General features: G+C 42.3%; 1 protein-coding gene across 10 annotated transcripts in view; it reads left to right on the top strand.

The window, feature by feature from the left end:
- The window catches only part of LOC139746342 (receptor-type guanylate cyclase Gyc76C-like), a 366650-nt gene that overhangs the window by 148120 nt on the left and 191489 nt on the right, over positions 1 to 27041 (top strand). For 7 of the 10 annotated variants that reach the window (XM_071657505.1, XM_071657507.1, XM_071657503.1 and 4 more), the window contains 4 exons: positions 1682 to 1738; positions 16926 to 17317; positions 23866 to 24021; positions 24841 to 24990. In XM_071657505.1, the coding sequence (XP_071513606.1) occupies positions 1682 to 1738; positions 16926 to 17317; positions 23866 to 24021; positions 24841 to 24990 (755 nt within the window). The remainder of the gene's footprint in view (positions 1 to 1681; positions 1739 to 16925; positions 17318 to 23865; positions 24022 to 24840; positions 24991 to 27041) is intronic. The other 3 variants (XM_071657506.1, XM_071657511.1, XM_071657510.1) reach the window with 1 other exon arrangement.

Raw genomic sequence — 27041 nt, 5'->3', positions numbered from 1 at the left:
CCTAGAGCCAGAACATCCAGCCTTCTTCCCTCAAACACACTACTTATCTCTCCTTTTTTCTCATCATGGTTACACCCACCCACTTTCAGACACCCCAGTCTGAGCCTTCGAGGAGGATGAGCACTCCCTGCCTGGCTCCTTCTGTTTCCTCTTTTAGAAATTGAAATACAACAAGGAGGGGGTTACCCAGACCCGCTGCTCCCGCCCCCTTTAGCCGCGTTTTGCGTCACGCAGGGAATACAGAGGTGGAATCATTATCATTATTATTATCATTATTCATATTCATTTATTAAACTTAGTCGCTGTCTCCTGCGTTAGCGAGGTAGCGCAAGGAAACTGACGAAAGAATGGCCCAACCCTCTCACATACATATGTATATACATAAACGCCCTCACACGCACATATACATACCTATACATTTCAACGTACATACACAGACATTAACATATATGCACATGTACATATTCATACTAGCTGCCTTCATCGATTCCCGTTGCCACCCCGCTACACATGAAATTACATCCGCGCGCTCGCGAGGTAGCGCTAGGAAAAGACAACAAAGGCCACATTCGTTCACACTGTCTCCAGCTGTCATTTGTAATGCACCGAAACCACAGCTCCCTTTCCACATCCTGGCCTCACAAAACTTTCCATGGTTTACCCCAAACGCTTCACATACCGTGGTTCAATCCATTGACAGCGCGTCGACCCCGGTATACCACATCACTCCAGTTCACTCTATTCTTTGCACGCCTTTCACCCTCCTGTATGTTCAGGCCCTGATCGCTCAAAATCTTTTTCACTCCATCCTTCCACCTCCAGCTATTATTATTATTATTATTATTATTATTATTGTTATTATTATTGATTATTGATTATAGTTATTATTAGTATTACTGTTATTAATATCAAAATTGAAAATGACAATGACGATGATGATAATCGTAATGAATAATGGTAATAATAGTAATAATGATAATAATGATAATGAGAATAATAATAAGAATGATAATAATGATGATAATAGTGATAATGATAATAAAAATAGTAATAGCATTAGGAGAAGTATATGTTGTTCAAGTCTTCGTGGTAGAAGTAGTAGTAGTAGCAGTAGCAGCAGTAGCAGTGGTATACAGAGTGGTAGTAGCAGTAGCAATACCAGCAGCAGCAACAACAACAGAAGACACTGGTTGCCTTCAAGCCATTGCACGCAGACACATACACATACACACACACACACATCGACCTACCACCCCAAGCCTCCGTCGATCAGACTGTCTCATTTCGACTCCAGGATTGACGGTGGAATCCAGCAGAGCTCTGGGGTGTCCGACGAAATCGAAAGAACCATTAGTGGAGATTGTGGTCCGCTGGGAATACCTCGAGATCTCTGGGGTATTAGAGGCAGTTGGGGGGCTGGTCCTTAGCCCAGCAAGACACGAAGCTGCACTTGGTGAATGAGGGTTTGACGAGCTATGAGGGAGGTGGACAGTGGCTAGGCCCTGGTTTATGAGGCGTGAGGTCGACTGTCGGCATCTGGTGCGTGGTTTATGAGGCGTGAGGTCGACTGAAGGTTTCACAAAAGATGATATTGTGGGCTTTGAATATTTGTTAATGTCGTTGTTTGTCAGGTTTGTTTCCTGTATTTGTCATGTTTACGTCTATATTTTTATTTCTACAGGTGAGGGAAGGATGGACACCAGCTGTCGGGATCAGGAGGTGCAACAGGTGGTGACAGGTAAGTGTGGTGAAGGTGACGGGTCATGTTAAATAATAGATGCCTTGTGACAGATGGAATGTGATAGGTGATGCGTGGCAAGTGGTGTGTCAGGTGCCTTATGGCAAATGGCGTGACAGGAGACATATATCCTTTGCTGGAGAGAGAATATATATATATATATATATATATATATATATATATATATATATATATATATATATATATATATATATATGTTTTGGACAATCACATGTTTACCAAATGGCGTCCTAGCTTCGTCTCTTCGATGTATATCAACTGTTATATTTCTCTCTTGTGTCTCCCCTGATGATGTGATTGTTACACGAAAGTGCACTTGGGAACTTTTCGTGTTTCATTTTCCCCGTGGACTCTTAGGGATATATATATATATATTTTTTTTTTTTTTTTTTTTTTTTTATACTTTGTCGCTGTCTCCCGCGTTTGCGAGGTAGCGCAAGGAAACAGACGAAAGAAATGGCCCAACCCCCCCCCCCCCATATATATATATATATATATATATATATATATATATATATATATATATATATATATATATATATATATATATGTGTGTGTGTGTGTGTGTGTAGATAGATAGATAGATCCCCGAGGTGGATGAGAAAGAATTCTGCCCCCGTATTCCTCGCGTGTAGAAGGTGATTAAAGGGGGAGGGTATTGATTGAGAGGGTGAAGTCACGTACAGAGCGTCAAACTGGGGAAGAGCAGTGTGGTTTCAGAAGTGGTAGAGGATATCAGGTGTTTGCTTTGAAGAATGCGTGTGAGAAATACTTAGAAAAACAGATGGATTTATCTGTGACATTTATGGATCTGGAGAAGGCATATGTTAGGGTTAATAGAGATGCTTTGTGGAAGGTCTGAAAGAGATATGGTGTGGGAGGTAAGCTGCCAGAAGCAGTGATAAGATTTTATCAAGGATGTAAGGCATATGTACGAGTAGGAAGAGAGGAGAGTGATTGGTTCCCAATGATAGTCGATCTGCGGCAGGGGTGTCTGATATTACCATGGTTGTTAATTTTATTTATGGATGGGGTAGTTAGGGTGGTAGATGCAAGAGTTTTGGAGCGAGGGATGAGTATGCAGTCTGTAGGGGATGAGAGGGTCTAGGAAGTGAGTCGGTTGTTGTTCGCCTGTGATACAGCACTAGTGGCTAGTTCGAGTGAGAAACTGCAGAAGTTGGTGACTGAGTTTGGAAGAGTGTGTTAAAGGAGAAAGTTAAGAGTAAATGTGAATAAAAGCAAGGTTATTAGGTTCAGCAGGGTTGGAGGGACAAGTTAGATGGGATGTGAGTTTGAATGGAGAAAAATTGGAGGAAGTGAAGTGTATTATATATCTGGGAGTGGATGTGGCAACGAATGGAGCTATGGAAGCGGAAGTGAGTCACAGTGTAGGGAAGGGGACGAAGGTTCTGGGAGCGATGAAGAATGTGTAGAAAGAGATAACGTTATCTTGGAGAGCAAAATGGGTATGTTTTAAGGAACAGTAGTTAATTGGAACGGTGTGGTATACTGGGTAATAAAAAGAGTGTGGTTGAGAGAGCAGAAGGTGTGTTGAAATGGTTTTAGTCACATGTCACATTGACAGAATGAGTGAAGAAAGATTGACATAGAAAATATGTGTGTCAGAGGTAGAGGGAACAAGGAGAATCGGGAGACCAAATTGGAAGGGAAGGATGAAGTGAAAAAGATTTTGAGCGATCAGGGTCTGAACGTACAGGAGGGTGAAAGGCGTGCAAAGAATAGAGTGAATTGGAACGATGTGCTGTCAATGGATTGAACCAGGGCATGTGAAGCGTTTGGAGTAAGCCATGGAAAGGTCTGTGCGGCCTGGATGTGGAAAGGAAGCTGTGGTTTCGGTGCATTACACATGACAGCTAGAGACTGAGTGTGAACGAATGTGGCATTTGTTGTCTTTTCCTAGCGCTACCTCGATTGAGGGGGGGGGGGGTGCTATTTCATGTGTGGCGGGATGGCAACGGGAATGAATGAAGGCCGCAAGTATGAATATGTGCATGTGTATATATGTATATGTCTGTGTATGTATATGTTTTGTACAAGGGTTACTCTTCGCCATACCAAATTTCTGAACTTAGTATTCACCATTTAATTGAAACACACAGTCTTTTATACACAATTTTATCAATTCAACAAAGACAGAATTGGAAACAGGTAAATCAAAATTAAGCTTGTTAACTAAATCTACATTGTTTATGATATTAGAATTTGATATTTTCCCAAACAGGCTGTTTTAAACCTTTAATTTAATTGTAAGCCTCAACACAAACAATACTATAAAGAATATCTTAATCAAAAACTCACCAGAAAAAATTCTGTGGGCTGTGTTTACTGAATCCCTCGTAAAGATTTTAATATGGTTTATGTTGGGCAGACTGATAAGGATCTTTATGTTAAACTTTAGCAACATGAATATAGTATAGGAACAGAACAAGAAGCAAATGCTCTATTTAATCATGTTAAGAATCATAACCATTAGTTTGACTGAAATAACGCTAATTCAGTTATTGACGGTAACTCCTTATCACGATAAATATTGAATCATTTATTATTAGATACATAGAGAATTGTAACATTGACATTAGTGAAGGTCTTTACAAACTGGATAGCTTTGTTCGTAGGTAAAATTTGTGCAAGAAAATGCACTTGGGAACTTAACGTGTTTCATTTTCCTCGTGTTTCCTGTGAAGGCAAGCAAGTATAAATATGTACATGTGTATAAATGTATTTGTATGTGCATGTACATGTGTATGTATGTATATGTCTATGTATGTGTATGTATATGTTGATATATATACATATGTGCGTGAATGGGCGTTTATGTGTTTGTTTCCTGGCGTTACCTCGCTAACGCGGGAAACAGCGATTAGGTGTGTGTGTGTGTGTGTGTGTATATATATATATATATATATATATATATATATATATATATATATATATATATATATATATATATATATATATATATATATATATATACATGTGTGCGTGTGTGTGTGTGTGACTTTTGGTAACCAGAATATAAGCGCTGATGTAGAAATAGTCCATATCCTCACTTGACATAGAATATATAACACACTCACATATGTAGATACTGAGATGTTGGGGAAATACGACTGAGAATTGCTTTTGAGGCGAGAACGTCTTAAAACACCTCAACAGGAGACTGCTTGGTCATCTTGTAAGATCACCTGAGAAAAGCATAAATGGTGATAAGATAAGAACTGATAGTAGGAGTGTCTTATAGACAACGGTATGTGTAGGTTATGCACTGGAGGCACACACACACACACATCTTGTCATTGCCTTTGGAAATATTAGATGGCAATTTGAAGCGGGTAAGAGCAAGTTTTCAGAGGAACTGATCTCATTGAACATGACGTGGAAAAAGTGGCACATCGTGAGCCTAGACGAAGATTTGATAAACCCTCTCACAGCTACAGAGGAAGAGTCCAATGTGGAAATTCACGTCGTAAGCAAGCGGAAGTTAGGAAACCTCAACCTCACACACGAATACAAGAAAAGTGACTCCGACGCTGATCTACGTACGGAAGGTGAAGGAGAGTAACTGGAAGCCAGGAGACAGCAAGCACAGATATACTCACAGGGAGAGACAGGGACTCTTGACTCAAGGTTTAGAGGGAGAAGGAGCAAATGGAGGCCACGAATCCTTTCAGCACAGGTGTGAGTGGAGAAAGGAACCTTGACATTGACTCGAGTAGGGTAGGAGGTAAGGACGAAGACAGAGGAAGCCAGGAAACTCTTGAGACCTGGCCACAGACAAGGAGGAAGGTGAGATGCCGTATATGAACGACCAATCAGGGGGATGGACAAAGTCTGTGGATGCTACACGAAGGGTGATTTTATATATGGCAAAAGAAAAAAAAAAAGAACTGGCATATCGCACCGGGGAAAATGTTAAGTTTAAAAGACCTTAGAAAATGTTTGAACTGGCTGAAGATAGGTAAATGCCGATATGGGGAAGACTGCGGCAGATTCTAACCATCCAGATTTCGTACAAACGATCACTTGATCGAGTACTGTGAGAACCACCACATATCAAGGATAGTGAGGCATGTCCTCTCGTGCCTCTCAAAAAAAAAACCTTTCGAAGTGACAGACACAGGATCCAACAGAGACAAGGGTAGAACTACCAGAGGAGGAAATGACACGAGAGCTCCCCCGCTTCAGAATAGTCGGGGAACTGAAGGATTTGCGCCAAATTCAACAGAACAGAGCATAATAACCCAACAACAACAACACAGAGACAAGCTTTGCAACGTCCTTCATATATGACAAATGCAAGGACTGAAATCATATAGAACACATATAATTTCCCATCTATAAGTGGCTTGCTAAACAAGTCAAGTGCAATAGTTGCGGCCTTCACTTGGAACACAAACAAAAGACCGTATGAACAGTGAGGCGTGGATCCCATATCACAACCTGTACAGATGCGACAAGGCAAGATCACGTGGAGGAGTTGGACTTTATATAGTAGATTCACTTGTAGCTGCTGAACTCTTGAACTCTTTAAATAATGTATAAGAAGCACTCGTTGTCAAGACTGAAAACCTAAACCTGATCATTGCAGTAATCTATTGACCACCTGACCCAAAGACTTATGATTTTACGGAACAATTAAGAAACGTAATATCATGTCCCGACCTCCTTGGAAACCCAGCCCCAAATAGTATTGCTTTAAGTAACTTCACATTAAATGGAAACAGGCACATAATAACATCGTAACTAAAAATACAGACAATGGAAGCAGCCCTGACGAACAGCTGGCAAAAGAAAAAGGAAAGAAGTTATTTAGACTTCATGCAAAGTTCTCTCACAACCAGCAGATAACAAAACCAACCAGAGGAGACAGAATTCTAGACTTAATCTTCACAAATAATGTGGACCTGATATATGAACACCTTATACTTTGATGACACAACTTTATTGACGTAAAAACAAGCTTGGATGCTCAACCACCTGGTCAGAACTCAACGAGACAGTGGAGGTGTTTTCGGTAACTTATCCTTTTTGATAGTTGAACTGGGAGGATGTGGTCAATGAGACGTCTTCAACACGATGGGGAAACCTCACTGAGTACCCAAACAGAGGAGGGACTTGTAAATGACCACTGTGGTACTCCAAAACACGCATCAGACACATACCTGTGAGAAGACTTAACACAAAAGGTCTAGACCAGATCGAGGAAGACGAGCACATGACAAGAGGCTAGAAATGATAATTGCAGATGTTCTACAGAAACCTCACTGTTCACCTGGCACAGAAAGACCTATCATGTGAACTATCGGACATAGACCATAACCTAAAAACGTCATATGAAACACAAGAAAAAGAAGAAGGAAGAACAATTGAATTTAGATAGCCCATAATACTCTTATATGCAAAACGCAAATTCAGAACAACCACAAACTCCCTTGTCCCTCTGAAAAGAGAAGGTATCTATGTAAACAAGTGCCAAGAAATGAATTGGATTCTCCAAAGGCTATCTGAATCGGTGTTCAGCGTGGAAGAAGCATTACTGGAAATGAAATAACCCAAGAGACTTCCTCTTAAACAGTATTGCCCCAATTGTACGCATTGCAGACATCACCTGAGCACAAGATTTCGAGAGGGCCATTAAGAACATGCCCATGCACTCACCCCAGTACCCCGGACTTTTGGATATGTCTTCATACAGAAATGTAAGTCACCTCTGCTTTAAGTATCTTCAGGAGAAAAAGTCCTAGATTCTAGTATCATTCCCGAGAATCTGAAACTGACCCACATCGCTCCACCCCACACAAAAGTGGCAGCAAAGCAATCCTTCCCAAAGAAAAAGAAAGATAATAATAATAATGATATCGACCGTAGATCACTTACATCTTCGAAAGAGTCCTGAGGGGCAAGCTGACAAACTTGATGGCAATGAACAAACTTCATAACCCAGGACAACATGGCTTCCGGGAGGGGAAAATCATGCCTGTCTCAGTTTTGTTACCAGAGGATTCTTGAAGCTGTGGGAGACTAAAGAAAATGCTGACGTGATTGGCATAGACTTGGCAAAAGCCTATGTGGTGTCATAGCACCTAAAATGCGAAAGATGGGAATAAGTGGAACAACTGGGAGATGCATGTACAACTTAACTTATATGGATAGTATCATGCAGTTGTAAACCATGCCATATCCATTCCCTATATAGTAAAAAATTTCAGTCCCCCAAGGGATATGTCTGACATTCTTTGTCTGACACTGACACGAGCCACACTTCCATATCATCCTTTGCAGATGATACAAGAATAAGTGTGAAAATCACATCAGTAGAAGATGCGGAAAGGCCATACAGAAACAAAGTCTTTCACTGGGTAACCGAGAACAACATTGTATTTCTGTGGTGATGTCTCGACTCCTCCGTTATGGGGAAACGGAAGGAATCGCACAGACGCAGGCGATGTCATAGACCAGATGAATAACGTGAAAGACCTCGGAATGATCATTTCTAACAAGCTTACCTTCGGCGAACACAACAGAACAGCTGTTGCTTCATGCAGACTGCCTGGATCCTGTAGACCTTCAAGACGAGGGAAGAGAAACCAATGATGATGATGTTCAAGGCAAAGATTCTTTTAGGAATTGAGTATTGTTGTGTTCAAACATCATCATACGAGGCGGGCGAAACTGCGGATTTTGAAAGTGTCCAGAGGTCTTTTACAGCCCATTTTAATTTGGTAAGGACCTAAAAGGACCTAAGTTACTGGAAACAACTGAAAACATTGAGGCTATACTCCATGGATCGCGAAAGGGATAGGCATATGATCTTCTATATCTGGAAAATCCTGGAAAGTATGGTTCCCAACATACATTCGAAAATATCCTACTGGAATGACAGGCAGGAAAGACTTTGTAACGTACTTCTCTGAAATCCAAAGTTGCCATATGCACGAAAAGAGAGAACACCGTCAACTTCCGGGCGCCCAAGACTCTTCTCATCACCTTGCCATCTACCGCCAGAAACAGCCTGGGATGCACGGTAGAGAAGGTCAAGAGTGCACTGGACAAGTACCTACAAAGTGTGTACCAGACCAGCCAGGCTGTGGGGGGGTTATGTGGGCCTGAGGGCTGCGGCTTCCAACAGCTTGGTCGACCAACGACCCACTCCAGCAGCCTGGGCCCAGCTCGGGCTGTGGGGGTGAGGACCCTGAAGATTCCACGAGATATCTATGAGGTGATAGGATACTTGTGTATGTAAGTGTCAAGTGTGGAAGTGAGTGGCTGCTGGTGTAACTGTTAAGTGTGGTAGTGCGAGGTTAATTATGTAAGTAACCTGTCAGCCTGTAACCAAGGCGCTCCCTTCCTGCTGGAAGTAACTACCACGGCCAATCCGCCAGTGATAGCGGTCGGGGTTAGTACCAGACTCTCCCAGGATCATCACCATTACGGTCGGCTGGAGACATAGGCAAACGAGGGTAACACTGCCATAATGATGGCAGAGGGTTGGCATCGTCTTGTGCCGAGCGGGAGCCAGCAATTAGCTGCTATTCTGTGGTGGTAATGAGGGAGATGATTGGTGGTGGTTGGTGGAGTATGTTGCTCGTGATGGATGAGGGAGATGATTGGTGGAGGTTGGTGGAGTATGTTTCTCTTGATGGGTGAGGGAGATGATTGGTGGAGGTTGGTGGAGTATGTTGCTCTTGATGGATGAGGGAGATGATTGGTGGAGGTTGGTGGAGTATGTTTCTCTTGATGGGTGAGGGAGATGATTGGTGGCGGTTGATGGAGTATGTTGCTCGTGATGGATGAGGGAGATGATTGGTGGAGGTTGGTGGAGTATGTTGCTCTTGATGGGTGAGGGAGATGATTGGTGGCGGTTGATGGAGTATGTTGCTCTTGATGGATGAGGGAGATGATTGGTGGAGGTTGGTGGAGTATGTTGCTCTTGATGGATGAGGGAGATGATTGGTGGTGGTTGGTGGAGTATGTTTCTCTTGATGGATGAGGGAGATGATTGGTGGCGGTTGTTGGAGTATGTTGCTCTTGATGGATGAGGGAGATGATTGGTGGCGGTTGGTGGAGTATGTTGCTCGTGATGGATGAGGGAGATGATTGGTGGAGGTTGATGGAGTATGTTGCTCTTGATGGATGAGGGAGATGATTGGTGGAGGTTGGTGGAGTATGTTGCTCTTGATGGGTGAGGGAGATGATTGGTGGCGGTTGGTGGAGTATGTTGCTCTTGATGGGTGAGGGAGATGATTGGTGGAGGTTGATGGAGTATGTTGCTCTTGATGGATGAGGGAGATGATTGGTGGCGGTTGATGGAGTATGTTGCTCTTGATGGATGAGGGAGATGATTGGTGGCGGTTGATGGAGTATGTTGCTCTTGATGGATGAGGGAGATGATTGGTGGCGGTTGGTGGAGTATGTTGCTCTTGATGGGTGAGGGAGATGATTGGTTGTGGTTGGTGGAGTATGTTGCTCTTGATGGATGAGGGAGATGATTGGTGGTGGTTGGTTGGGTTTGCTGCTCTTGATGGATGAGGGAGATGATTGGTGGCAGTTGGTGGAGTATGTTTCTCTTGATGGATGAGGGAGATGATTGGTGGCGGTTGATGGAGTATGCTGTTCTTGATGGGTGAGCAACTTGCCCCTCTTTCCAAAACTCTTGCATTCACCTCCCTAACAACCCCATCCATAAACAAATTAAACAACCATGGAGACATCACTCACCCCTGCCGCAAACCTACATTCACTGCGAACCAATAATTTTCCTCTTCCTATACGTACGCATGCCTTATAACCTCAATAAAAACTTTTAACTGCTTCTAACAACTTGCCTCCCACACAATATACTCTTGAAACCTTCCACAGAACATCTCTATCAACTCTTATCATATGCCTTCTCCAGATCCATAAATGCTACATACAAATCCATTTGCTTTTCTAAGTATTTCTCACATACATTCTTCACAGCAAACACCTGATCCACACATCCTTTACCACTTCTGAAACCACACTGCTCTTCCCCAATCTGATGCTCTGTACATGCCTTCACCCTCTCAATCAATACCCTCCCATATAATTTCCCAGGAATACTCAACAAACTTATACCTCTGTAATTTGAGCACTCACTTTTATCCCCTTTGCCTTTGTACAATGGGACTATGCAAGCATTCCGCCAATCCTTAGGCACCTCACCATGAGTCACACATACATTAGATAACCTTACCAACCAGTCAACAATACAGTCACCCTCTTTTTTAATAAATTCCACTGCAATACCATCCATATATATATATATATATATATATATATATATATATATATATATATATATATATATATATTTTTTTTTTTTTTTTTTTATACCTCGTCGCTGTCTCCCGCGTTTGCGAGGTAGCGCAAGGAAACAGACGAAAGAAATGGCCCAACCCCCCCCATACACATGTACATACATACGTCCACACACGCAAATATACATACCTACACAGCTTTCCATGGTTTACCCCGGACGCTTCACATGCCTTGATTCAATCCACTGACAGCACGTCAACCCTGGTATACCACATCGCTCCAATTCACTCTATTCCTTGCCCTCCTTTCACCCTCCTGCATGTTCAGGCCCCGATCACACAAAATCCTTTTCACTCCATCTTTCCACCTCCAATTTGGTCTCCCTCTTCTCCTCGTTCCCTCCACCTCCGACACATATATCCTCTTGGTCAATCTTTCCTCACTCATTCTCTCCATGTGCCCAAACCACTTCAAAACACCCTCTTCTGCTCTCTCAACCACGCTCTTTTTATTTCCACACAACTCTCTTACCCTTATGTTACTTACTCGATCAAACCACCTCACACCACACATTGTCCTCAAACATCTCATTTCCAGCACATCCATCCTCCTGCGCACAACTCTATCCATAGCCCACGCCTCGCAACCATACAACATTGTTGGAACCACTATTCCTTCAAACATACCCATTTTTGCTTTCCGGGATAATGTTCTCGACTTCCACACATTTTTCAAGGCTCCCAAAATTTTTGCCCCCTCCCCCACCCTATGATCCACTTCCGCTTCCATGGTTCCATCCGCTGACAGATCCACTCCCAGATATCTAAAACACTTCACTTCCTCCAGTTTTTCTCCATTCAAACTCACCTCCCAATTGACTTGACCCTCAACCCTACTGTACCTAATAACCATGCTCTTATTCACATTTACTCTTAACTTTCTTCTTCCACACACTTTACCAAACTCCGTCACCAGCTTCTGCAGTTTCTCACATGAATCCGCCACCAGCGCTGTATCATCAGCGAACAACAACTGACTCACTTCCCAAGCTCTCTCATCCCCAACAGACTTCATACTTGCCCCTCTTTCCAAGACTCTTGCATTTACCTCCCTAACAACCCCATCCATAAACAAATTAAACAACCATGGAGACATCACACACCCCTGCCGCAAACCTACATTCACTGAGAACCAATCACTTTCCTCTCTTCCTACACGTACACATGCCTTACATCCTCGATAAAAACTTTTCACTGCTTCTAACAACTTGCCTCCCACACCATATATTCTTAATACCTTCCACAGAGCATCTCTATCAACTCTATCATATGCCTTCTCCAGATCCATAAATGCTACATACAAATCCATTTGCTTTTCTAAGTATTTCTCACATACATTCTTCAAAGCAAACACCTGATCCACACATCCTCTACCACTTCTGAAACCACACTGCTCTTCCCCAATCTGATGCTCTGTACATGCCTTCACCCTCTCAATCAGTACCCTCCCAAATAATTTACCAGGAATACTCAACAAACTTATACCTCTGTAATTTGAGCACTCACTCTTATCCCCTTTGCCTTTGTACAATGGCACTATGCACGCATTCCGCCAATCCTCAGGCACCTCACCATGAGTCATACATACATTAAATAACCTTACCAACCAGTCAACAATACAGTCACCCCCTTTTTTTATAAATTCCACTGCAATACCATCCAAACCTGCTGCCTTGCCGGCTTTCATCTTCCGCAAAGCTTTTACTACCTCTTCTCTGTTTACCAAATCATTTTCCCTAACCCTGGGGATAGGGGATTAAGAATACTTCCCACGTATTCCCTGCATGTCGTAGAAGGCGACTAAAAGGGGAGGGAGCGGGGGGCTGGAAATCCTCCCCTCTCGTTTTTTTTTTTTTTTTTTCTCCAAAAGAAGGAACAGAGGGGGCCAGTGAGGATATTCCCTCAAAGGCCCAGTCCTCTGTTCTTAACGCTACCTCGCTAACACGGGAAATGGCGAATAGTTAAAAAAGAAAGAAAAAAAAAAATATATATATATATATATATATATATATATATATATATATATATATATATTTTTGCTTTGTCGCTGTCTCCCGCGTTTGCGAGGTAGCGCAAGGAAACAGACGAAAGAAATGGCCCAACCCACCCCCATACACATGTATATACATACGTCCACACACGCAAATATACATACCTACACAGCTTTCCATGGTTTACCCCAGACGCTTCACATGCCCTGATTCAATCCACTGACAGCACATCAACCCTGGTATACCACATCGCTCCAATTCTCTCTATTCCTTGCCCTCCTTTCACCCTCCTGCATGTTCAGGCCTCGATCACACAAAATCTTTTTCACTCCATCTTTCCACCTCCAATTTGGTCTCCCACTTCTCCTCGTTCCCTCCACCTCCGACACATATATCCTCTTGGTCAATCTTTCCTCACTCATTCTCTCCATGTGCCCAAACCATTTCAAAACACCCTCTTCTGCTCTCTCAACCACGCTCTTTTTATTTCCACACATCTCTCTTACCCTTACGTTACTTACTCGATCAAACCACCTCACACCACACATTGTCCTCAAACATCTCAGTTCCAGCACATCCATCCTCCTGCGCACAACTCTATCCATAGCCCACGCCTCGCAACCATACAACATTGTTGGAACCACTATTCCTTCAAACATACCCATTTTTGCTTTCCAAGATAATGTTCTCGACTTCCACACATTCTTCAAGGCTCCCAGGATTTTCGCCCCCTCCCCCACCCTATGATCCATTTCCGCTTCCATGGTTCCATCCGCTGCCAGATCCACTCCCAGATATCTAAAACACTTTACTTCCTCCAGTTTTTCTCCATTCAAACTTACCTCCCAATAGACTTGACCCTCAACCCTACTGTACCTAATTACCTTGCTCTTATTCACATTTACTCTTAACTTTCTTCTTTCACACACTTTACCAAACTCAGTCACCAGCTTCTGCAGTTTCTCACATGAATCAGCCACCAGCGCTGTATCATCAGCAAACAACAACTGACTCACTTCCCAAGCTCTCTTATCCCCAACAGACTTCATACTTGCCCCTCTTTCCAAAACTCTTGCATTCACCTCCCTAACAACCCCATCCATAAACAAATTAAACAACCATGGCGACATCACACTCCCCTGCCGCAAACCTACATTCACTGAGAACCAATCACTTTCCTCTCTTCCTACACATACACATGCCTTACATCCTCGATAAAAACTTTTCACTGCTTCTAACAACTTGCCTCCCACACCATATATTCTTAATACCTTCCACAGAGCATCTCTATCAACACATCCACCTTCCTGCACACAACCGTATCTATAGCCCATGCCTCACAAACATATAACATTGTTGGAACCACTATTCCTTCAGTCATACCCATTTTTGCTCTAAAATATATATATATATATATATCTTTTCTTTTCTTTTAAACTATTCGCCATTTCCCGCATTAGCGAGGTAGCGTTAGGAACAGAGGACTGGGCCTTTTTTGGAATATCCTCACCTGGCCCCTTCTGTTCCTTCTTTTGGAAAATTAAAAAAAACAAACAAGAGGGGAGGATTTCCAGCCCCCCGCTCCCTCCCCTTTTAGTCGCCTTCTATGACACGCAGGGAATACGTGGGAAGTATTCTTCATCCCCTATCCCCAGGGATAATATATATATATATATATATATATATATATATATATATATATATATATATATATATATATATATATATATATATAGTAAAAGCTTTGCGGAAGATGAAAGCCAGCAAGGCAGCAGGTTTGGATGGTATTGCAGTGGAATTTATTAAGAAAGGGGGTGACTGTATTGTTGACTGGTTGGTAAGGTTACTTAATGTATGTATGACTCATGGTGAGGTGCCTAAGGATTGGCGGAATGCGTGCATAGTGCCTTTGTACAAAGGCAAAGGGGATAAGAGTGAGTGCTTAAATTACAGAGGTATAAGTTTGTTGAGTATTCCTGGTAAATTATATGGGAGGGTATTGATTGAGAGCGTGAAGGCATGTACAGAGCATCAGATTAGGGAAGAGCAGTGTGGTTTCAGAAGTGGTAGAGGATGTTTGGATCAGGTGTTTGCTTTGAAGAATGTATGTGAGAAATACTTAGAAAAGCAAATGGATTTGTATGTAGCATTTATGGATCTGGAGAAGGCATATGATAGAGTTGATAGAGATGCTCTGTGGAAGGTTTCAAGAGTATACGGTGTGGGAGGTAAGTTGCTAGAAACAGTGAAATGTTTTTATCAAGGATGTAAAGCATATGTACGTATAGGAAGAGAGGAAATTGATTGGTTCCCAGTGAATGTCTGTTTGCGGCAAGGATGCGTGATGTCTCCATGGTCGTTTAATTTGTTTATGAATGGGGTTGTTAGGGAGGTGAATGCAAGAGTTTTGGAAAGAGGGACAAGTATGCAGTATGTTGTGGATGAGAGGGCTTGGGAAATAAGTCAGTTGTTGTTTGTTGATGATACAGTGCTGGTGACTGATTCGGTTGAGAAACTGCAGTAGTTGGTGACTGAGTTTGGTAAAGTGTGTGAAAGAAGAAAGATTAGAGTAAATGTGAATAAGAGCAAGGTTATTAGGTTCAGTAGGGTTGAGGGACAAATTAATTGGGAGGTAAGTATGAGTGGAGAAAAACTGGAGGAAGTGAGGAGTTTTAGATATCTGGGAGTGGATTTGGCAGCAGATGGAACCAAGGAAGCGGAAGTGAGTCACAGGGTGGGGAAGGGGGCGAAGATTCTAGGAGCTTTCAAAAATGTGTGGAAGGCAAGAACGTTACCTTGGAGAGCAAAAATGGATATGTTTGAAGGAATAATGGTTCCAACAATGTTATTTGGTTGCGAGGCATGGGCTATAGATAGGGTTGTGTGCAGGAGGGTGGATGTGCTGGAAATGAGATGTTTGAGGACAATATGTGGTGTGAGTTGGTTTGATCAAGTAAGTAATGAAAGGGTAAGAGAGGTGTGTGGTAATAAAAAGAGTATGGTTGAAAGAGCAGAAGAGGGTGTATTGAAATGGTGTGGTCACATGGAGAGAATGAGTGAGGAAAGATTGACAAAGAGGAAATATGTGTTAGAGGTAGAGGGAACAACAAGTGGGAGACCAAATTGGAGGTGGAAAAATGGAGTGAAAAAGATATTGAGCTATCATTGCCTGAACATACAGGAGGATGAAAGGTGTGCAAGGAATGGATTGAATTGGAACGATGTGGTATACCGGGGTCGACATGCTGTCAGTGGATTGAACTAGGGCATGTGAAGCATCTGGGATAAACCATGGAAAGTTTTGTTGGGCCTGGATGTGGAAAGGGAGATCTGGTTTCGGTGCATTACACATGACAGCCAGAGACTGAGTGTGAACGACTGTGGGATTTGTTCTTTTCCTAGTGCTTTCTCGCATGCATGTGGGGGGAGGGGGGTGCCATTTCATGTGTGGCGGGATGGCGAGGGGAATGGATGAAGGTAGCAAGTATGAATATGTACATTTGTATATATGTATATGTCTGTGTATGTATATGTATGTATACATTGAAATATATTGGTATGTATATGTGCATGTGTGGACGTGTTTGTATACACATGTGTTTGTGGGTGGGTTGGGCTATTTTTTCATGTTACCTTGCGCTGCCTCACTAACATGGGAAACAGCAAGAAAGTATGGTTTGAGTTACTGTTGTAAGCATTGAATATCATCATGGTAATATGTTGCTTCATGATGTAGTAGAGGAATGCATGCCAGTCTATTGTTAGATTGCTCCATTAGTTTCAGTGAAGATAAACATTTTTTTCTGTTTACAGGTGTTGTGAGTGAGGCGATGGATGGAAGTGGGCGGTGTTGGTGGGTGCTGTGGGGCTGGGATGGTGGGGGTAGAGCTAGCTCAACACATCTCAACACCAGACAACCCTTCAAGAGATCTGGGGCTGACAGTACTCCATGTATGATGTGTCTTCTGCTGGTGGCACTGTTGATGTTCACACCAGGGTCAGCCCAGGATGGCACCAAACCCACCTTCGTTACTCCACCAACCATAGAACCTCTCTCCTCCATGACCTCTAACCTGCTCAACACATCCACCAATGCTATAGCCACAACAATTGCACTCAAGAATATGGGCGCCATCTCAGAAACTAAAGCCAACGTGAATTGGAGTAATGAATGCCACACGACACTTAGTTGGCCCAAAGTTGAGGTGAGTATAACCTTATGTACACCTTCTAGTACGTTTGTACTTGGACCAGATCCATTGTAACTTCTACAGGGCCTAGAGACTTAAGGCAAGCCTGAGGCCTCTTTGTCCATTAATGATCTAATGATCATAAGGTAGTCTTGGGATGGTACAAAATTTCTTCACCTTGTATGTGTGTATGTCACATTTGGGATATAACCACTGTTTTGTTTGTGTTACAAATCCTCCTACTGGGAAGGATCGTCAACTATGCACATGGATAACACTATCTGAAAGTCATGGGATTAAATCAAACACCAGCATTAAAACTGCTTATAATCCAAGAACTAAAGAGTACAAAATAACAGAAGCCCATTAATCAGGCACAAATACTTTACGTTAACACTGAACATGACTTCAGCATTCCAGGTAAGATTTCAGTTCAGGAGATCTCTTTCCTTCATGATGATTTGACTCTAGCAACATGATTCAAGATACACTTATTCGTTAGACACTTCTATGACAAGTTACAGTACTCTGTGACACTCAAAACTAAATGACAGAGGCAGTTCAACATCGTAGAGTTATGTATAGCGGCACTTCACTGATCGTAGGCTACAGGCTTTACACTGATCATAAGCTATGGGCTTTTAGGACAGAGGGAAAGCCCCTTACCTCAGCTGGGCTACGGGGTAGAGAGGAATCGTGTCCCAGCTGATGTCAGAGGTTTTTATTGCAGTGAGGAGCGAGCCAGGAGTGGCCTGCCCTGCCCTGCTGCCCTAGTTTCAGGTGGATTGGTGAGGGGTGACCCATAGTGCCACTCTTGATTGGTTAGAAGCCTAAGGTCCAGCTGTGATTGGAGGAGGGTAGCTCATAGTGCCACTCCTACTTGGCTGAAGGGTCTTGGGTCTGGCTGTGACTGGAGGAGGGGCTCATAGTGCCACTCCTGGTTGGCTAGAGAATCTTAGGTCCAGCCCACATCTTGCCTAGGGCCCAACCTCCTCTTGTCTTGACAGTAACGACGATATACAGGAAGCCATATCTCCAAGCTGACCTCCCTTCTTGACCCCCCAGTCGTCTGGTGCCTTGAATGGAGGAGGAATGACAAATCCAAATGTTGTGGTTAACTGGATTGATGGCCGGTATGACCCTTGTTCTTGACTTCAGCAATCTGTGTGGGAATCACGGCAGGCCTAAGGGTTCGGTTGGGGAAGTGAGACCCAAGCTGATATAACGGAGGCCCTGGCCCTCTTCTCTGTCGTCCTACAACAAAAAATATCACTTACACCATAAACACACACACACACATATATATATATATATATATATATATATATATATATATATATATATATATATATATATATATATATATAGGCAAGTTGTTAGAAGCAGTGAAAAGTTTTTATCGAGGATGTAAGGCATGTGTACGTGTAGGAAGAGAGGAAATTGATTGGTTCTCAGTGAATGTAGGTTTGCGGTAGGGGTGTGTGATGTCTCCATGGTTGTTTAATTTGTTTATGGATGGGGTTGTTCGGGAGGTGAATGCAAGAGTTTTGGAAAGAGGGGCAAGTATGAAGTCTGTTGTGGATGAGAGAGCTTGGGAAGTGAGTCAGTTGTTGTTCGCTGATGATACAGCAATGGTGGCTGATTCATGTGAGAAACTGCAGAAGCTGGTGACTGAGTTTGGTAAAGTGTGTGAAAGAAGAAAGTTAAGAGTAAATGTGAATAAGAGCAAGGTAATTAGGTACAGTAGGGTTGAGGGTCAAGTCAATTGGGAGGTAAGTTTGAATGGAGAAAAACTGGAGGAAGTAAAGTGTTTTAGATATCTGGGAGTGGATCTGGCAGCGGATGGAACCATGGAAGCGGAAGTGGATCATAGGGTGGGGGAGGGGGCGAAAATCCTGGGAGCCTTGAAGAATGTGTGGAAGTCGAGAACATTATCTTGGAAAGCAAAAATGGGTATGTTTGAAGGAATAGTGGTTCCAACAATGTTGTATGGTTGCGAGGCATGGGTTATGGATAGAGTTGTGTGCAGGAGGATGGATGTGCTGGAAATGAGATGTTTGAGGACAGTGTGTGGTGTGAGGTGGTTTGATCAAGTAAGTTACGTAAGGGTAAGAGAGATGTGTGGAAATAAAAAGAGCGTGGTTGAGAGAGCAGAAGAGGGTGTTTTGAAATGGTTTGGGCACATGGAGAGAACGAGTGAGGAAAGATTGACCAAGAGGATATATGTGTCGGAGGTGGAGGGAACGAGGAGAAGTGGGAGACCAAATTGGAGGTGGAAAGATGGAGTGAAAAAGATTTTGTGTGATCGGGGCCTGAACATGCAGGAGGGTGAAAGGAGGGCAAGGAATAGAGTGAATTGGATCGATGTGGTATACCGGGGTTGACGTGCTGTCAGTGGATTGAATCAGGGCATGTGAAGCGTCTGAGGTAAACCATGGAAAGCTGTGTAGGTATGTATATTTGCGTGTGTGGACGTATGTATATACATGTGTATGGGGGTGGGTTGGGCCATTTCTTTCGTCTGTTTCCTTGCGCTACCTCGCAAATGCGGGAGACAGCGACAAAGCAAAAAAAAAAAAGAGAGAAAAAAAAAAAAAAAATATATATATATATATATATATATATATATATATATATATATATATATATATATATATATATATATATATACACGAACATGAGGGCACACACATCCATTGACTCCAGTATACCACATCGTTCCAATTAACTCTATTCCTTGCTTACCTTTCACCCTCCTTTATGTCCAGGCCCCGATCACTCAAAATCTTTTTCACTCCATCCTTCCACCTCCAATTAAGTCTTCCACTTCTCATTGTTTCCTCCACCTCTAACGCATATATCCTCTTTGTCAATCCTTCCTCACTTATTCCCTCCATGTGACCATACCATTTCAACGCATCCTCTTCTGCTCTCTCAACCACACTCTTTTTATTACCACACATCTCTCTTACCCTTTCATTACTTACTTGATCAAACCATCTCACACCACCTAATGTCCTCAAACATCTCATTTCTAACACATCCACCCTCCTCAGCACAACCCTATCTATAGCCCATGCCTCGCAACCATATAACATTGTTGTAACCACTACAGAGCATCAGATTGGGTAGGAGCAGTGTAGTTTCAGAAGTGGTAGAGGATGTGTGCATCAGATGTTTGCTCTAAAGAATATGTGAGAAATACTTAGAGAAACAGATGGATTTGCATGTGCCATTTATAGATCTGGAGAAAGCATATGATGGGTTGATAGAGATGCCCTTTGGAAGGTTTTAGGAATATATGGAGTGGTGGAAAGAAAGCTACTAGAAGCAGAGAAGTTTTTATCAAGGGTGTACAGCATGTCTACAAGTAAGAAGAGAGGAAAGTGAATGGTTTCACACAAAGGTGGTCTGTAGCAGGGATGTATGATGTCACTGTATTTGTTCAGTTTGTTTATGGGTAGGGTAGTGAGGGAGGTAAATGAGAGAGTCTTGGAGAAAGGGGTGAGTATGCATTCTGTGGGATGAAAGGAGTGGGAAGTGTCAGTTGCTGTTTGCTGATGATACAGCACTGGTTGCAGATTTGTGAGAAACTGAAGAAGTTGGTGACTGAGTTTGGAAGAATGCATGAAAAGAGGAAGCTGAGAGTAAATGTGAATAAAAGCAAGGTTATTAGATTTAGCAGGATAGAGGGTCATTGAAGCATTTTAGATAGCATTTTAGATACCTGGGAGTGGACATGGCAATAAATGGACTCATGGAAGTGGAAGTAAGTTATAGGGTTGGTGAGGGGGTAAACTTTCTGGGGATGCTTAAAAATATGTGGAAAGAGTGAATGTTATGTGGAAAGGTAAAAATGGATGTGTTTGAAGGGACAGTAGTTTAAACAATAGTATTTTGGACATAAGGTATGGCCTGCACAGAGGACATGCTGGAAATGAAATGTTTGAGGACAATATGTTGTGTAAAGTGTTTTGATCAAGTAAGTAATGAAGGGTTGAGTGAGAGGTGTGCTAATCAAAAGAGTATGATTGAGACATCTGAAGAGGCTGTGCTGAGATGGTTGTACTAATGGAGAGAATGAGTGAGGAAGGGTTGACAAATATATGTGTCAGAAGTGGAGGGAATAAGGAGAACAGAAAGAGCAAGTTGGAGATGGAAGGTGTAGTGAAAAAGATTTTGAGCTATTGGGGCTGAAACATTCGGGAGGGTGAAAGGTATTCACAGGATTGAGTACATTGGAATTATGTGGTAAACTGGAGCCGACTTGCTATCAGTGGACTGAACCAGGGCATGTGATGCATTCAGGGTAAACCATTAATAGGTCTTAGGTGCCTCTTTGTGGGTAGATAGCTGTGGTTTAGGTGCATTATATATGACACTTAGAGAATGGATGTGATCAGATGCAGCCTTTCTTCATTTGTTCCTAGTGCTACCTCACTAATGTGGGAAATGGTGCTCAAGTACAATTTTTTTTTTTTTTTACTCATATGCAAAATGTAGATCTGGAACCAAAACTCTACTGGCCCACTGAAAACAGGAGAAGGGAACTTTACAGATGACTGCCAAGAGATGAGTGAGATTCCAAAAGGCAATAAGAATCTGTTTTTAGTGAGGCTGAAACATTAAAGAAAAATGACCCAACAGACTTCTTAAACAGTAATCCCCCAAGTATGCACAAAGTAGATATCATCTTCTCAACACAAGATTACAAAAGATCAAGTAAGAGCATGCCCATGCACTCAGCCATGCCTGGACTCAAGGAACTCTGTTTTCATAAAGAAATGCAAGAAGCCTTTAACACATGCTCTAAATAGCCTCTGGAGAAAAAGTCTAGTTTCTGGCATTATTCCTGAGAGTCTGAAACTGTCCCACATCAACCCACACCACATAGGTGAAAGCAAAGCTATCCCAAAAAACTATCTACTGATAAAATCTTCATAAGAGTCTTAAGAAGCAAGCTGACTGAATTTATGAAAGTGAACAAGTCATATAGCCCAGGAAAATGTGGTTTCAGGATGAGAGGATATTGCTTCTGGAAAACAAAGAAAATGCTGACTTTATTTACACAGACTTTGCAAATGCATTTGACAAATGTGCCGATGGTGTCACAGCACATAAAATGTGAAAGGTGGGAGATGGGTGTACAACTTTTTAACTAACAGATTACAATGTGTTGCTGTTAACCTTGCCATCTCCAGTGCCTCATGGTAAAAAGCTCAGTCCTCAAGAAACTGAACTTGCACCCATCCTGTTCCTTATTCTTTTACCTGACATTGATGCAGACACAAGCCACAGTTTCATGTCATCCTTTACAGATGCTACAAGAACAAGTATGAAAATCACATCAAAAGATGATGCTGAAAGGCTGTAAATGAAGTTTTTAACTGAGTAACTGAGAACAACATGCTCTTTAATGGAGATGTATTTCAACTCCAATTTGGGAATATGAAGAAATGTAGAAAAAATGTAGAATACTGGAAAGGTACAGACACTATCCAAAACCAGATGAATAGTGTGAGAGACCTTGGAGAAATAATGTCTTTCAACACAAACAAACACAAGACAACAATTGCTTCTTGCAGAAGGTTTGCAGGCTGGATCCTGTAGACCTTCAAGACCAGGGAAGAAAAACCAGTAGTGAGTGATTATTGTTCAGTGCACTAATTCTTTCATGCTTGAATGTGTTGCATTATAACATCACCCTACAAGGCAGGTGAAATTGTGGATTTAGAAAATGTCCAGAGATCTTTCACAGCCTATATTGATGTGGTAAATGAAGTGAATTACTTGGAACAATTGAAATCAAGCTATACTCCTTGGTGTGCAGACAGGAGAGGGATATCTTCATCAATACCTGGAAAATCCTGGAAGGTGTGGTTTCAGCTTACATTTGGAAATCACATCCTACTGGCATGAAAGGCATGAAAACTTTGGAAAATACTGCCTCTGAAAACCCAAGTTGCCATATGCACAAAAAAAGGGAACAGGTTAAACATCTGGGACCCAAGAATCTTCATCACCTTGCCATCTACCATCAGAAATAGCTTTAGATGCATGGTAGGGAAGTTCAAGAATGCATTGGGCAAGTACTTACAAAGTTTACCAAATCAACTAGACTGTGGAGGCTATATGGGTTTGCAGGCTATGGCTTTCAACATCTTGGTTGACTAGTGACCCAATCCAGTAGCCTGAGCCCAGCCTGGGCTGTGAAGGTGAAGTCCCTTGAAGGCTCCACAGGATTTCCAAGAGGACTTTTGATGTAGTGCTGACCATCAGCATCATTTGAACAAGTGACCTCTTTATTAGAATTTCATACCTACACCAGTTCAGAATTGACTTATTTATTACTGACACATGTTCATTGCCTACTACTGACATGTGCTCATTGCTGACACCTGTTTATAGTTGACACCCATTCATTGCTGACACCAGTTCATTGCTGACACCTTTCCTGTGCTGACACATGTTTGTTGTTGACACCTGTTCATTGCTGAAAAATGTTCATGCTTTTATTGGAGTCTGCATATGACCTGATCTCTGACCATAGTTCTGTCTTGCAGGAGGGGCAGAAGAGCATCATGGTAGGGTTCCTGCTGACAAGATTGGGGTTCCGCAAGGAGCGGCTTGGCCTTAAGATCCCTGGTGCCTTCTCTTCTTCTGTGGAAGATGTCAACAATAGGTCTGTCCTGCCAGACAACTACACCTTAAGGTTTGAGGTATGTCCATACTTGTTGCCATGTCTCTCATGTGTTTTGTCCTTCACTACCTGTCTCCCATGTGTGTTGTCCTTTTTTATATTTCATGTGTTTTTCACTGTCTCCCATGTTTGTTTTCCTTCACTGTCTTTTCCCCTTATGTGTTGTCCTCTGATGCCAGTGTCCCATGTGTGTTGTCCTTCTTTATCTTATTTTTTTTGTCTTTCACTGTCTCCCACATTTTTTGTCTGCTGTTTGTCTTCCATGTGTGATGTCCCTCAAGTACTACCAACTTTGTTTTCTTTCATATCTCCCATGTTCATTGTCTTCCACTATCTCTGTCATGTGTATTGTCCTCCAAATTCTATCCTTATCCTTTGTGTTGCCCTCCACTGCCTGTGTCATGTTTGTTGTCCACCACTGTCTATCTTCTTTCAATATTTTGTTGTCCACTATCTGTGTCATTTGTGTTGTCCTCCACTATCTGTGTCATTTGTGTTGTCCGCTGTCTGTGTTATGTGTATTGTCCTTCAATGGCAGTCCTTTTCTTGCATGTCTCAGCCATTTCATAGTCCACCAGAACAGCATGTTGTCCATGGTAGTTGTGTCACCCTCCACTTGTGTTCCTCCCTCCATTAGTTATCCCTTGCCATGTGGGTTGTGGTCATTGTTATTCATCATTCTTTTTAAGCTATCTTTCCCAAGCTTTGACATGTCTCCCATCACTCCTGCCATGTCTCCTGGTGCTTTCCAGGCCTTTTTCCTTATGTATCCTAGGTCTTGCCCTATGTCCTGTTCCTCATGCCATTTCTTTTAATGCCATCTGTGACTTCATTCCAGATTCGGGACACAAAGGGCCTTGAGGACCTTGGTAGCAAACATCTAGTGGACCTCCTGTGTGAGGGTGTCTCAGCAATTTTTGGGCCAGAACACACATGTTTTGTGGAAGGAACCATTGCCCAGGGTCAGAACCTCCCCATGATATCATATGTGAGTACTTAAGTTTCCTTTAAAGCTTGATAGTAAGTCCTGTGTACATGACTCATTCATTGAGGCTGTTTTGAGGGTTGAAAGTTTTTTCTAGAGCCTTTTGGTGAGCCGTACCTGAGTACCCTTTGCTGTTGTGAAACTTTGTGACCTTGCGGTCCACTGCCAGATGGCAAACTTGTTGACTAGCCTACTATGGATTTTTCTGGCTGTTGTGAATTTGTGTGGCCACCCAGAACTTTGTCTGACTGTTGTAGCCATCCCATGGTCCTTGATTATAGTGAAGCTTTGTCGCTATTCTAAGTTCCATTGACTGTGTGAAGCTTGGTGGCCATCTTAGGTTTCCTGACTGTTGTGAAGTTTGGTACAATCCTAAGTTCCCTCACTCTTTTGAAGCGTGATGGTCATCTAAGATTTCCTGACTGTTGTGAAGCTTGGTGGCCATCCTAATTTACCTGACTCTTGTAAAGTGTAGTGACCAACCAAATTCCCTGGCTGTTGTGAAGCTTGGTAGCTATCCTAACACTTTTATGGAGCATTGTCAGGTGACTCATGATTCACTGTGGCTATTGTATTTGAGAGAGCATCAGATGAGTAATGCATAACATTAATGATGAATGTAGAGATGGTTAGTGAATATAGCCCAGGTTGATTCATGAGACTCTTGCATGTGTGTGAGTGTGTTCTCTGTGATATCCCTAGTGACTGCTTATATATGCATGCATGTGTTCACTTTGATATTCCTAGTGAGTGCTTATATGTGCATGCATATGTTCACTTTGATATCCCTTGTGAGTATTTGCTCATGTATGGATGTGTTTACTGTGATATCCCTATTGAGTGCTTGCATGTGTGAGTGTGTTCATTGTGATCCTGGTGAGTGCTTGCATGTGTGTGATTTTTTCATTGTGATATCCCTGGTGAGTAATGGCAAGTGTGTGAGTTTATACACTGTGAGTTCCTTGGTAAGTACTTGCATGGGTGTGGATGTTTTCAGTGTGATATTCCTTTTGAATGATTGAAAGCTATGTAGAAGTATTTACGTTGTCTTTTAAGACTTTTAGTCATGATCACAGTTTAAGGATGATTAGGGATGCCAACCCCTTCTTCATTCAGATAGTGTGGTAGAACCTCTGTATGGTATCCTGTAAGTCCCCAGACCTCCTCACCATACAATCTATCTGCCTATATCTTTGATGCCCATCCCCCCGAGGAACTTCCATCACTGGTGTGGCCACGGCGAAAGGATGCCTACTTATCCCTGTCCTTACTTGCCTCCCTCGCATGCACCATTTCAACACATTCTTCCTCCATTTGTTTCCTTTTCACAGGCATTCTTCCCCTCTCACCATCCCTTTTAATCGTGCTGTCATACACTCTTCTTGTAAACTACCTGTCTTGCGTTCTTTTCACTCACCCAAGCAACCTCCAAGTATTATGTTTCATCCACTCTGCCACTCAATAATTCATTCCCTTTGCATTCCCTACCATACCAAATCTGTCATACACACCCTCATGCCTCGCCTAAATTCATCTAGTCTTACCATATGGTCCTTTCAAATAGGTCATTTCCACAGCCAGGAATCTTGACCTCCGTGATTCTTTTCATGTCCATGTTTTGGCTGCTTAGTTCAGGAGGAATGTGCTGTTTCTTAATCTTTTCTTTATTTCCATACTTATACCTCTATCATTATTCTATTAATAGATCCATTGATTTTCTACCCCATACCTCTCTCTCTCATATCTCACTCTCCATATCACCAGATAATTCTTGAATACTTAATTTGTGTTGCCACTTCCAGTCTTTCTCCGCCTTATTTATAACACAGTAAGTTTTTTCCTCCCTTTTTAGGACTTTGGAAAATGTATGCTTTCACTGCTTTCTTTCATTGCTTTACTTTTAAATGCATTTACCTTCAATTGCTTATGCTGACACACATCATGTAATACATTTATAACCTTCTGAACTCCTCTTCACTCTCAGCAACAACACAGTATCATCTGCAAACAAGCTTGTCAATAGCCATCTTACCTCTGCACCACACTTCCTCTCT

This window comes from Panulirus ornatus, chromosome 64, assembly GCF_036320965.1.
Source record: "Panulirus ornatus isolate Po-2019 chromosome 64, ASM3632096v1, whole genome shotgun sequence".
NCBI classification, from domain to species: Eukaryota; Metazoa; Arthropoda; class Malacostraca; order Decapoda; family Palinuridae; genus Panulirus; species Panulirus ornatus.
Note: the sequence above shows the minus strand (reverse complement) of the source record. Positions and strands in the feature narration are given on the sequence as shown.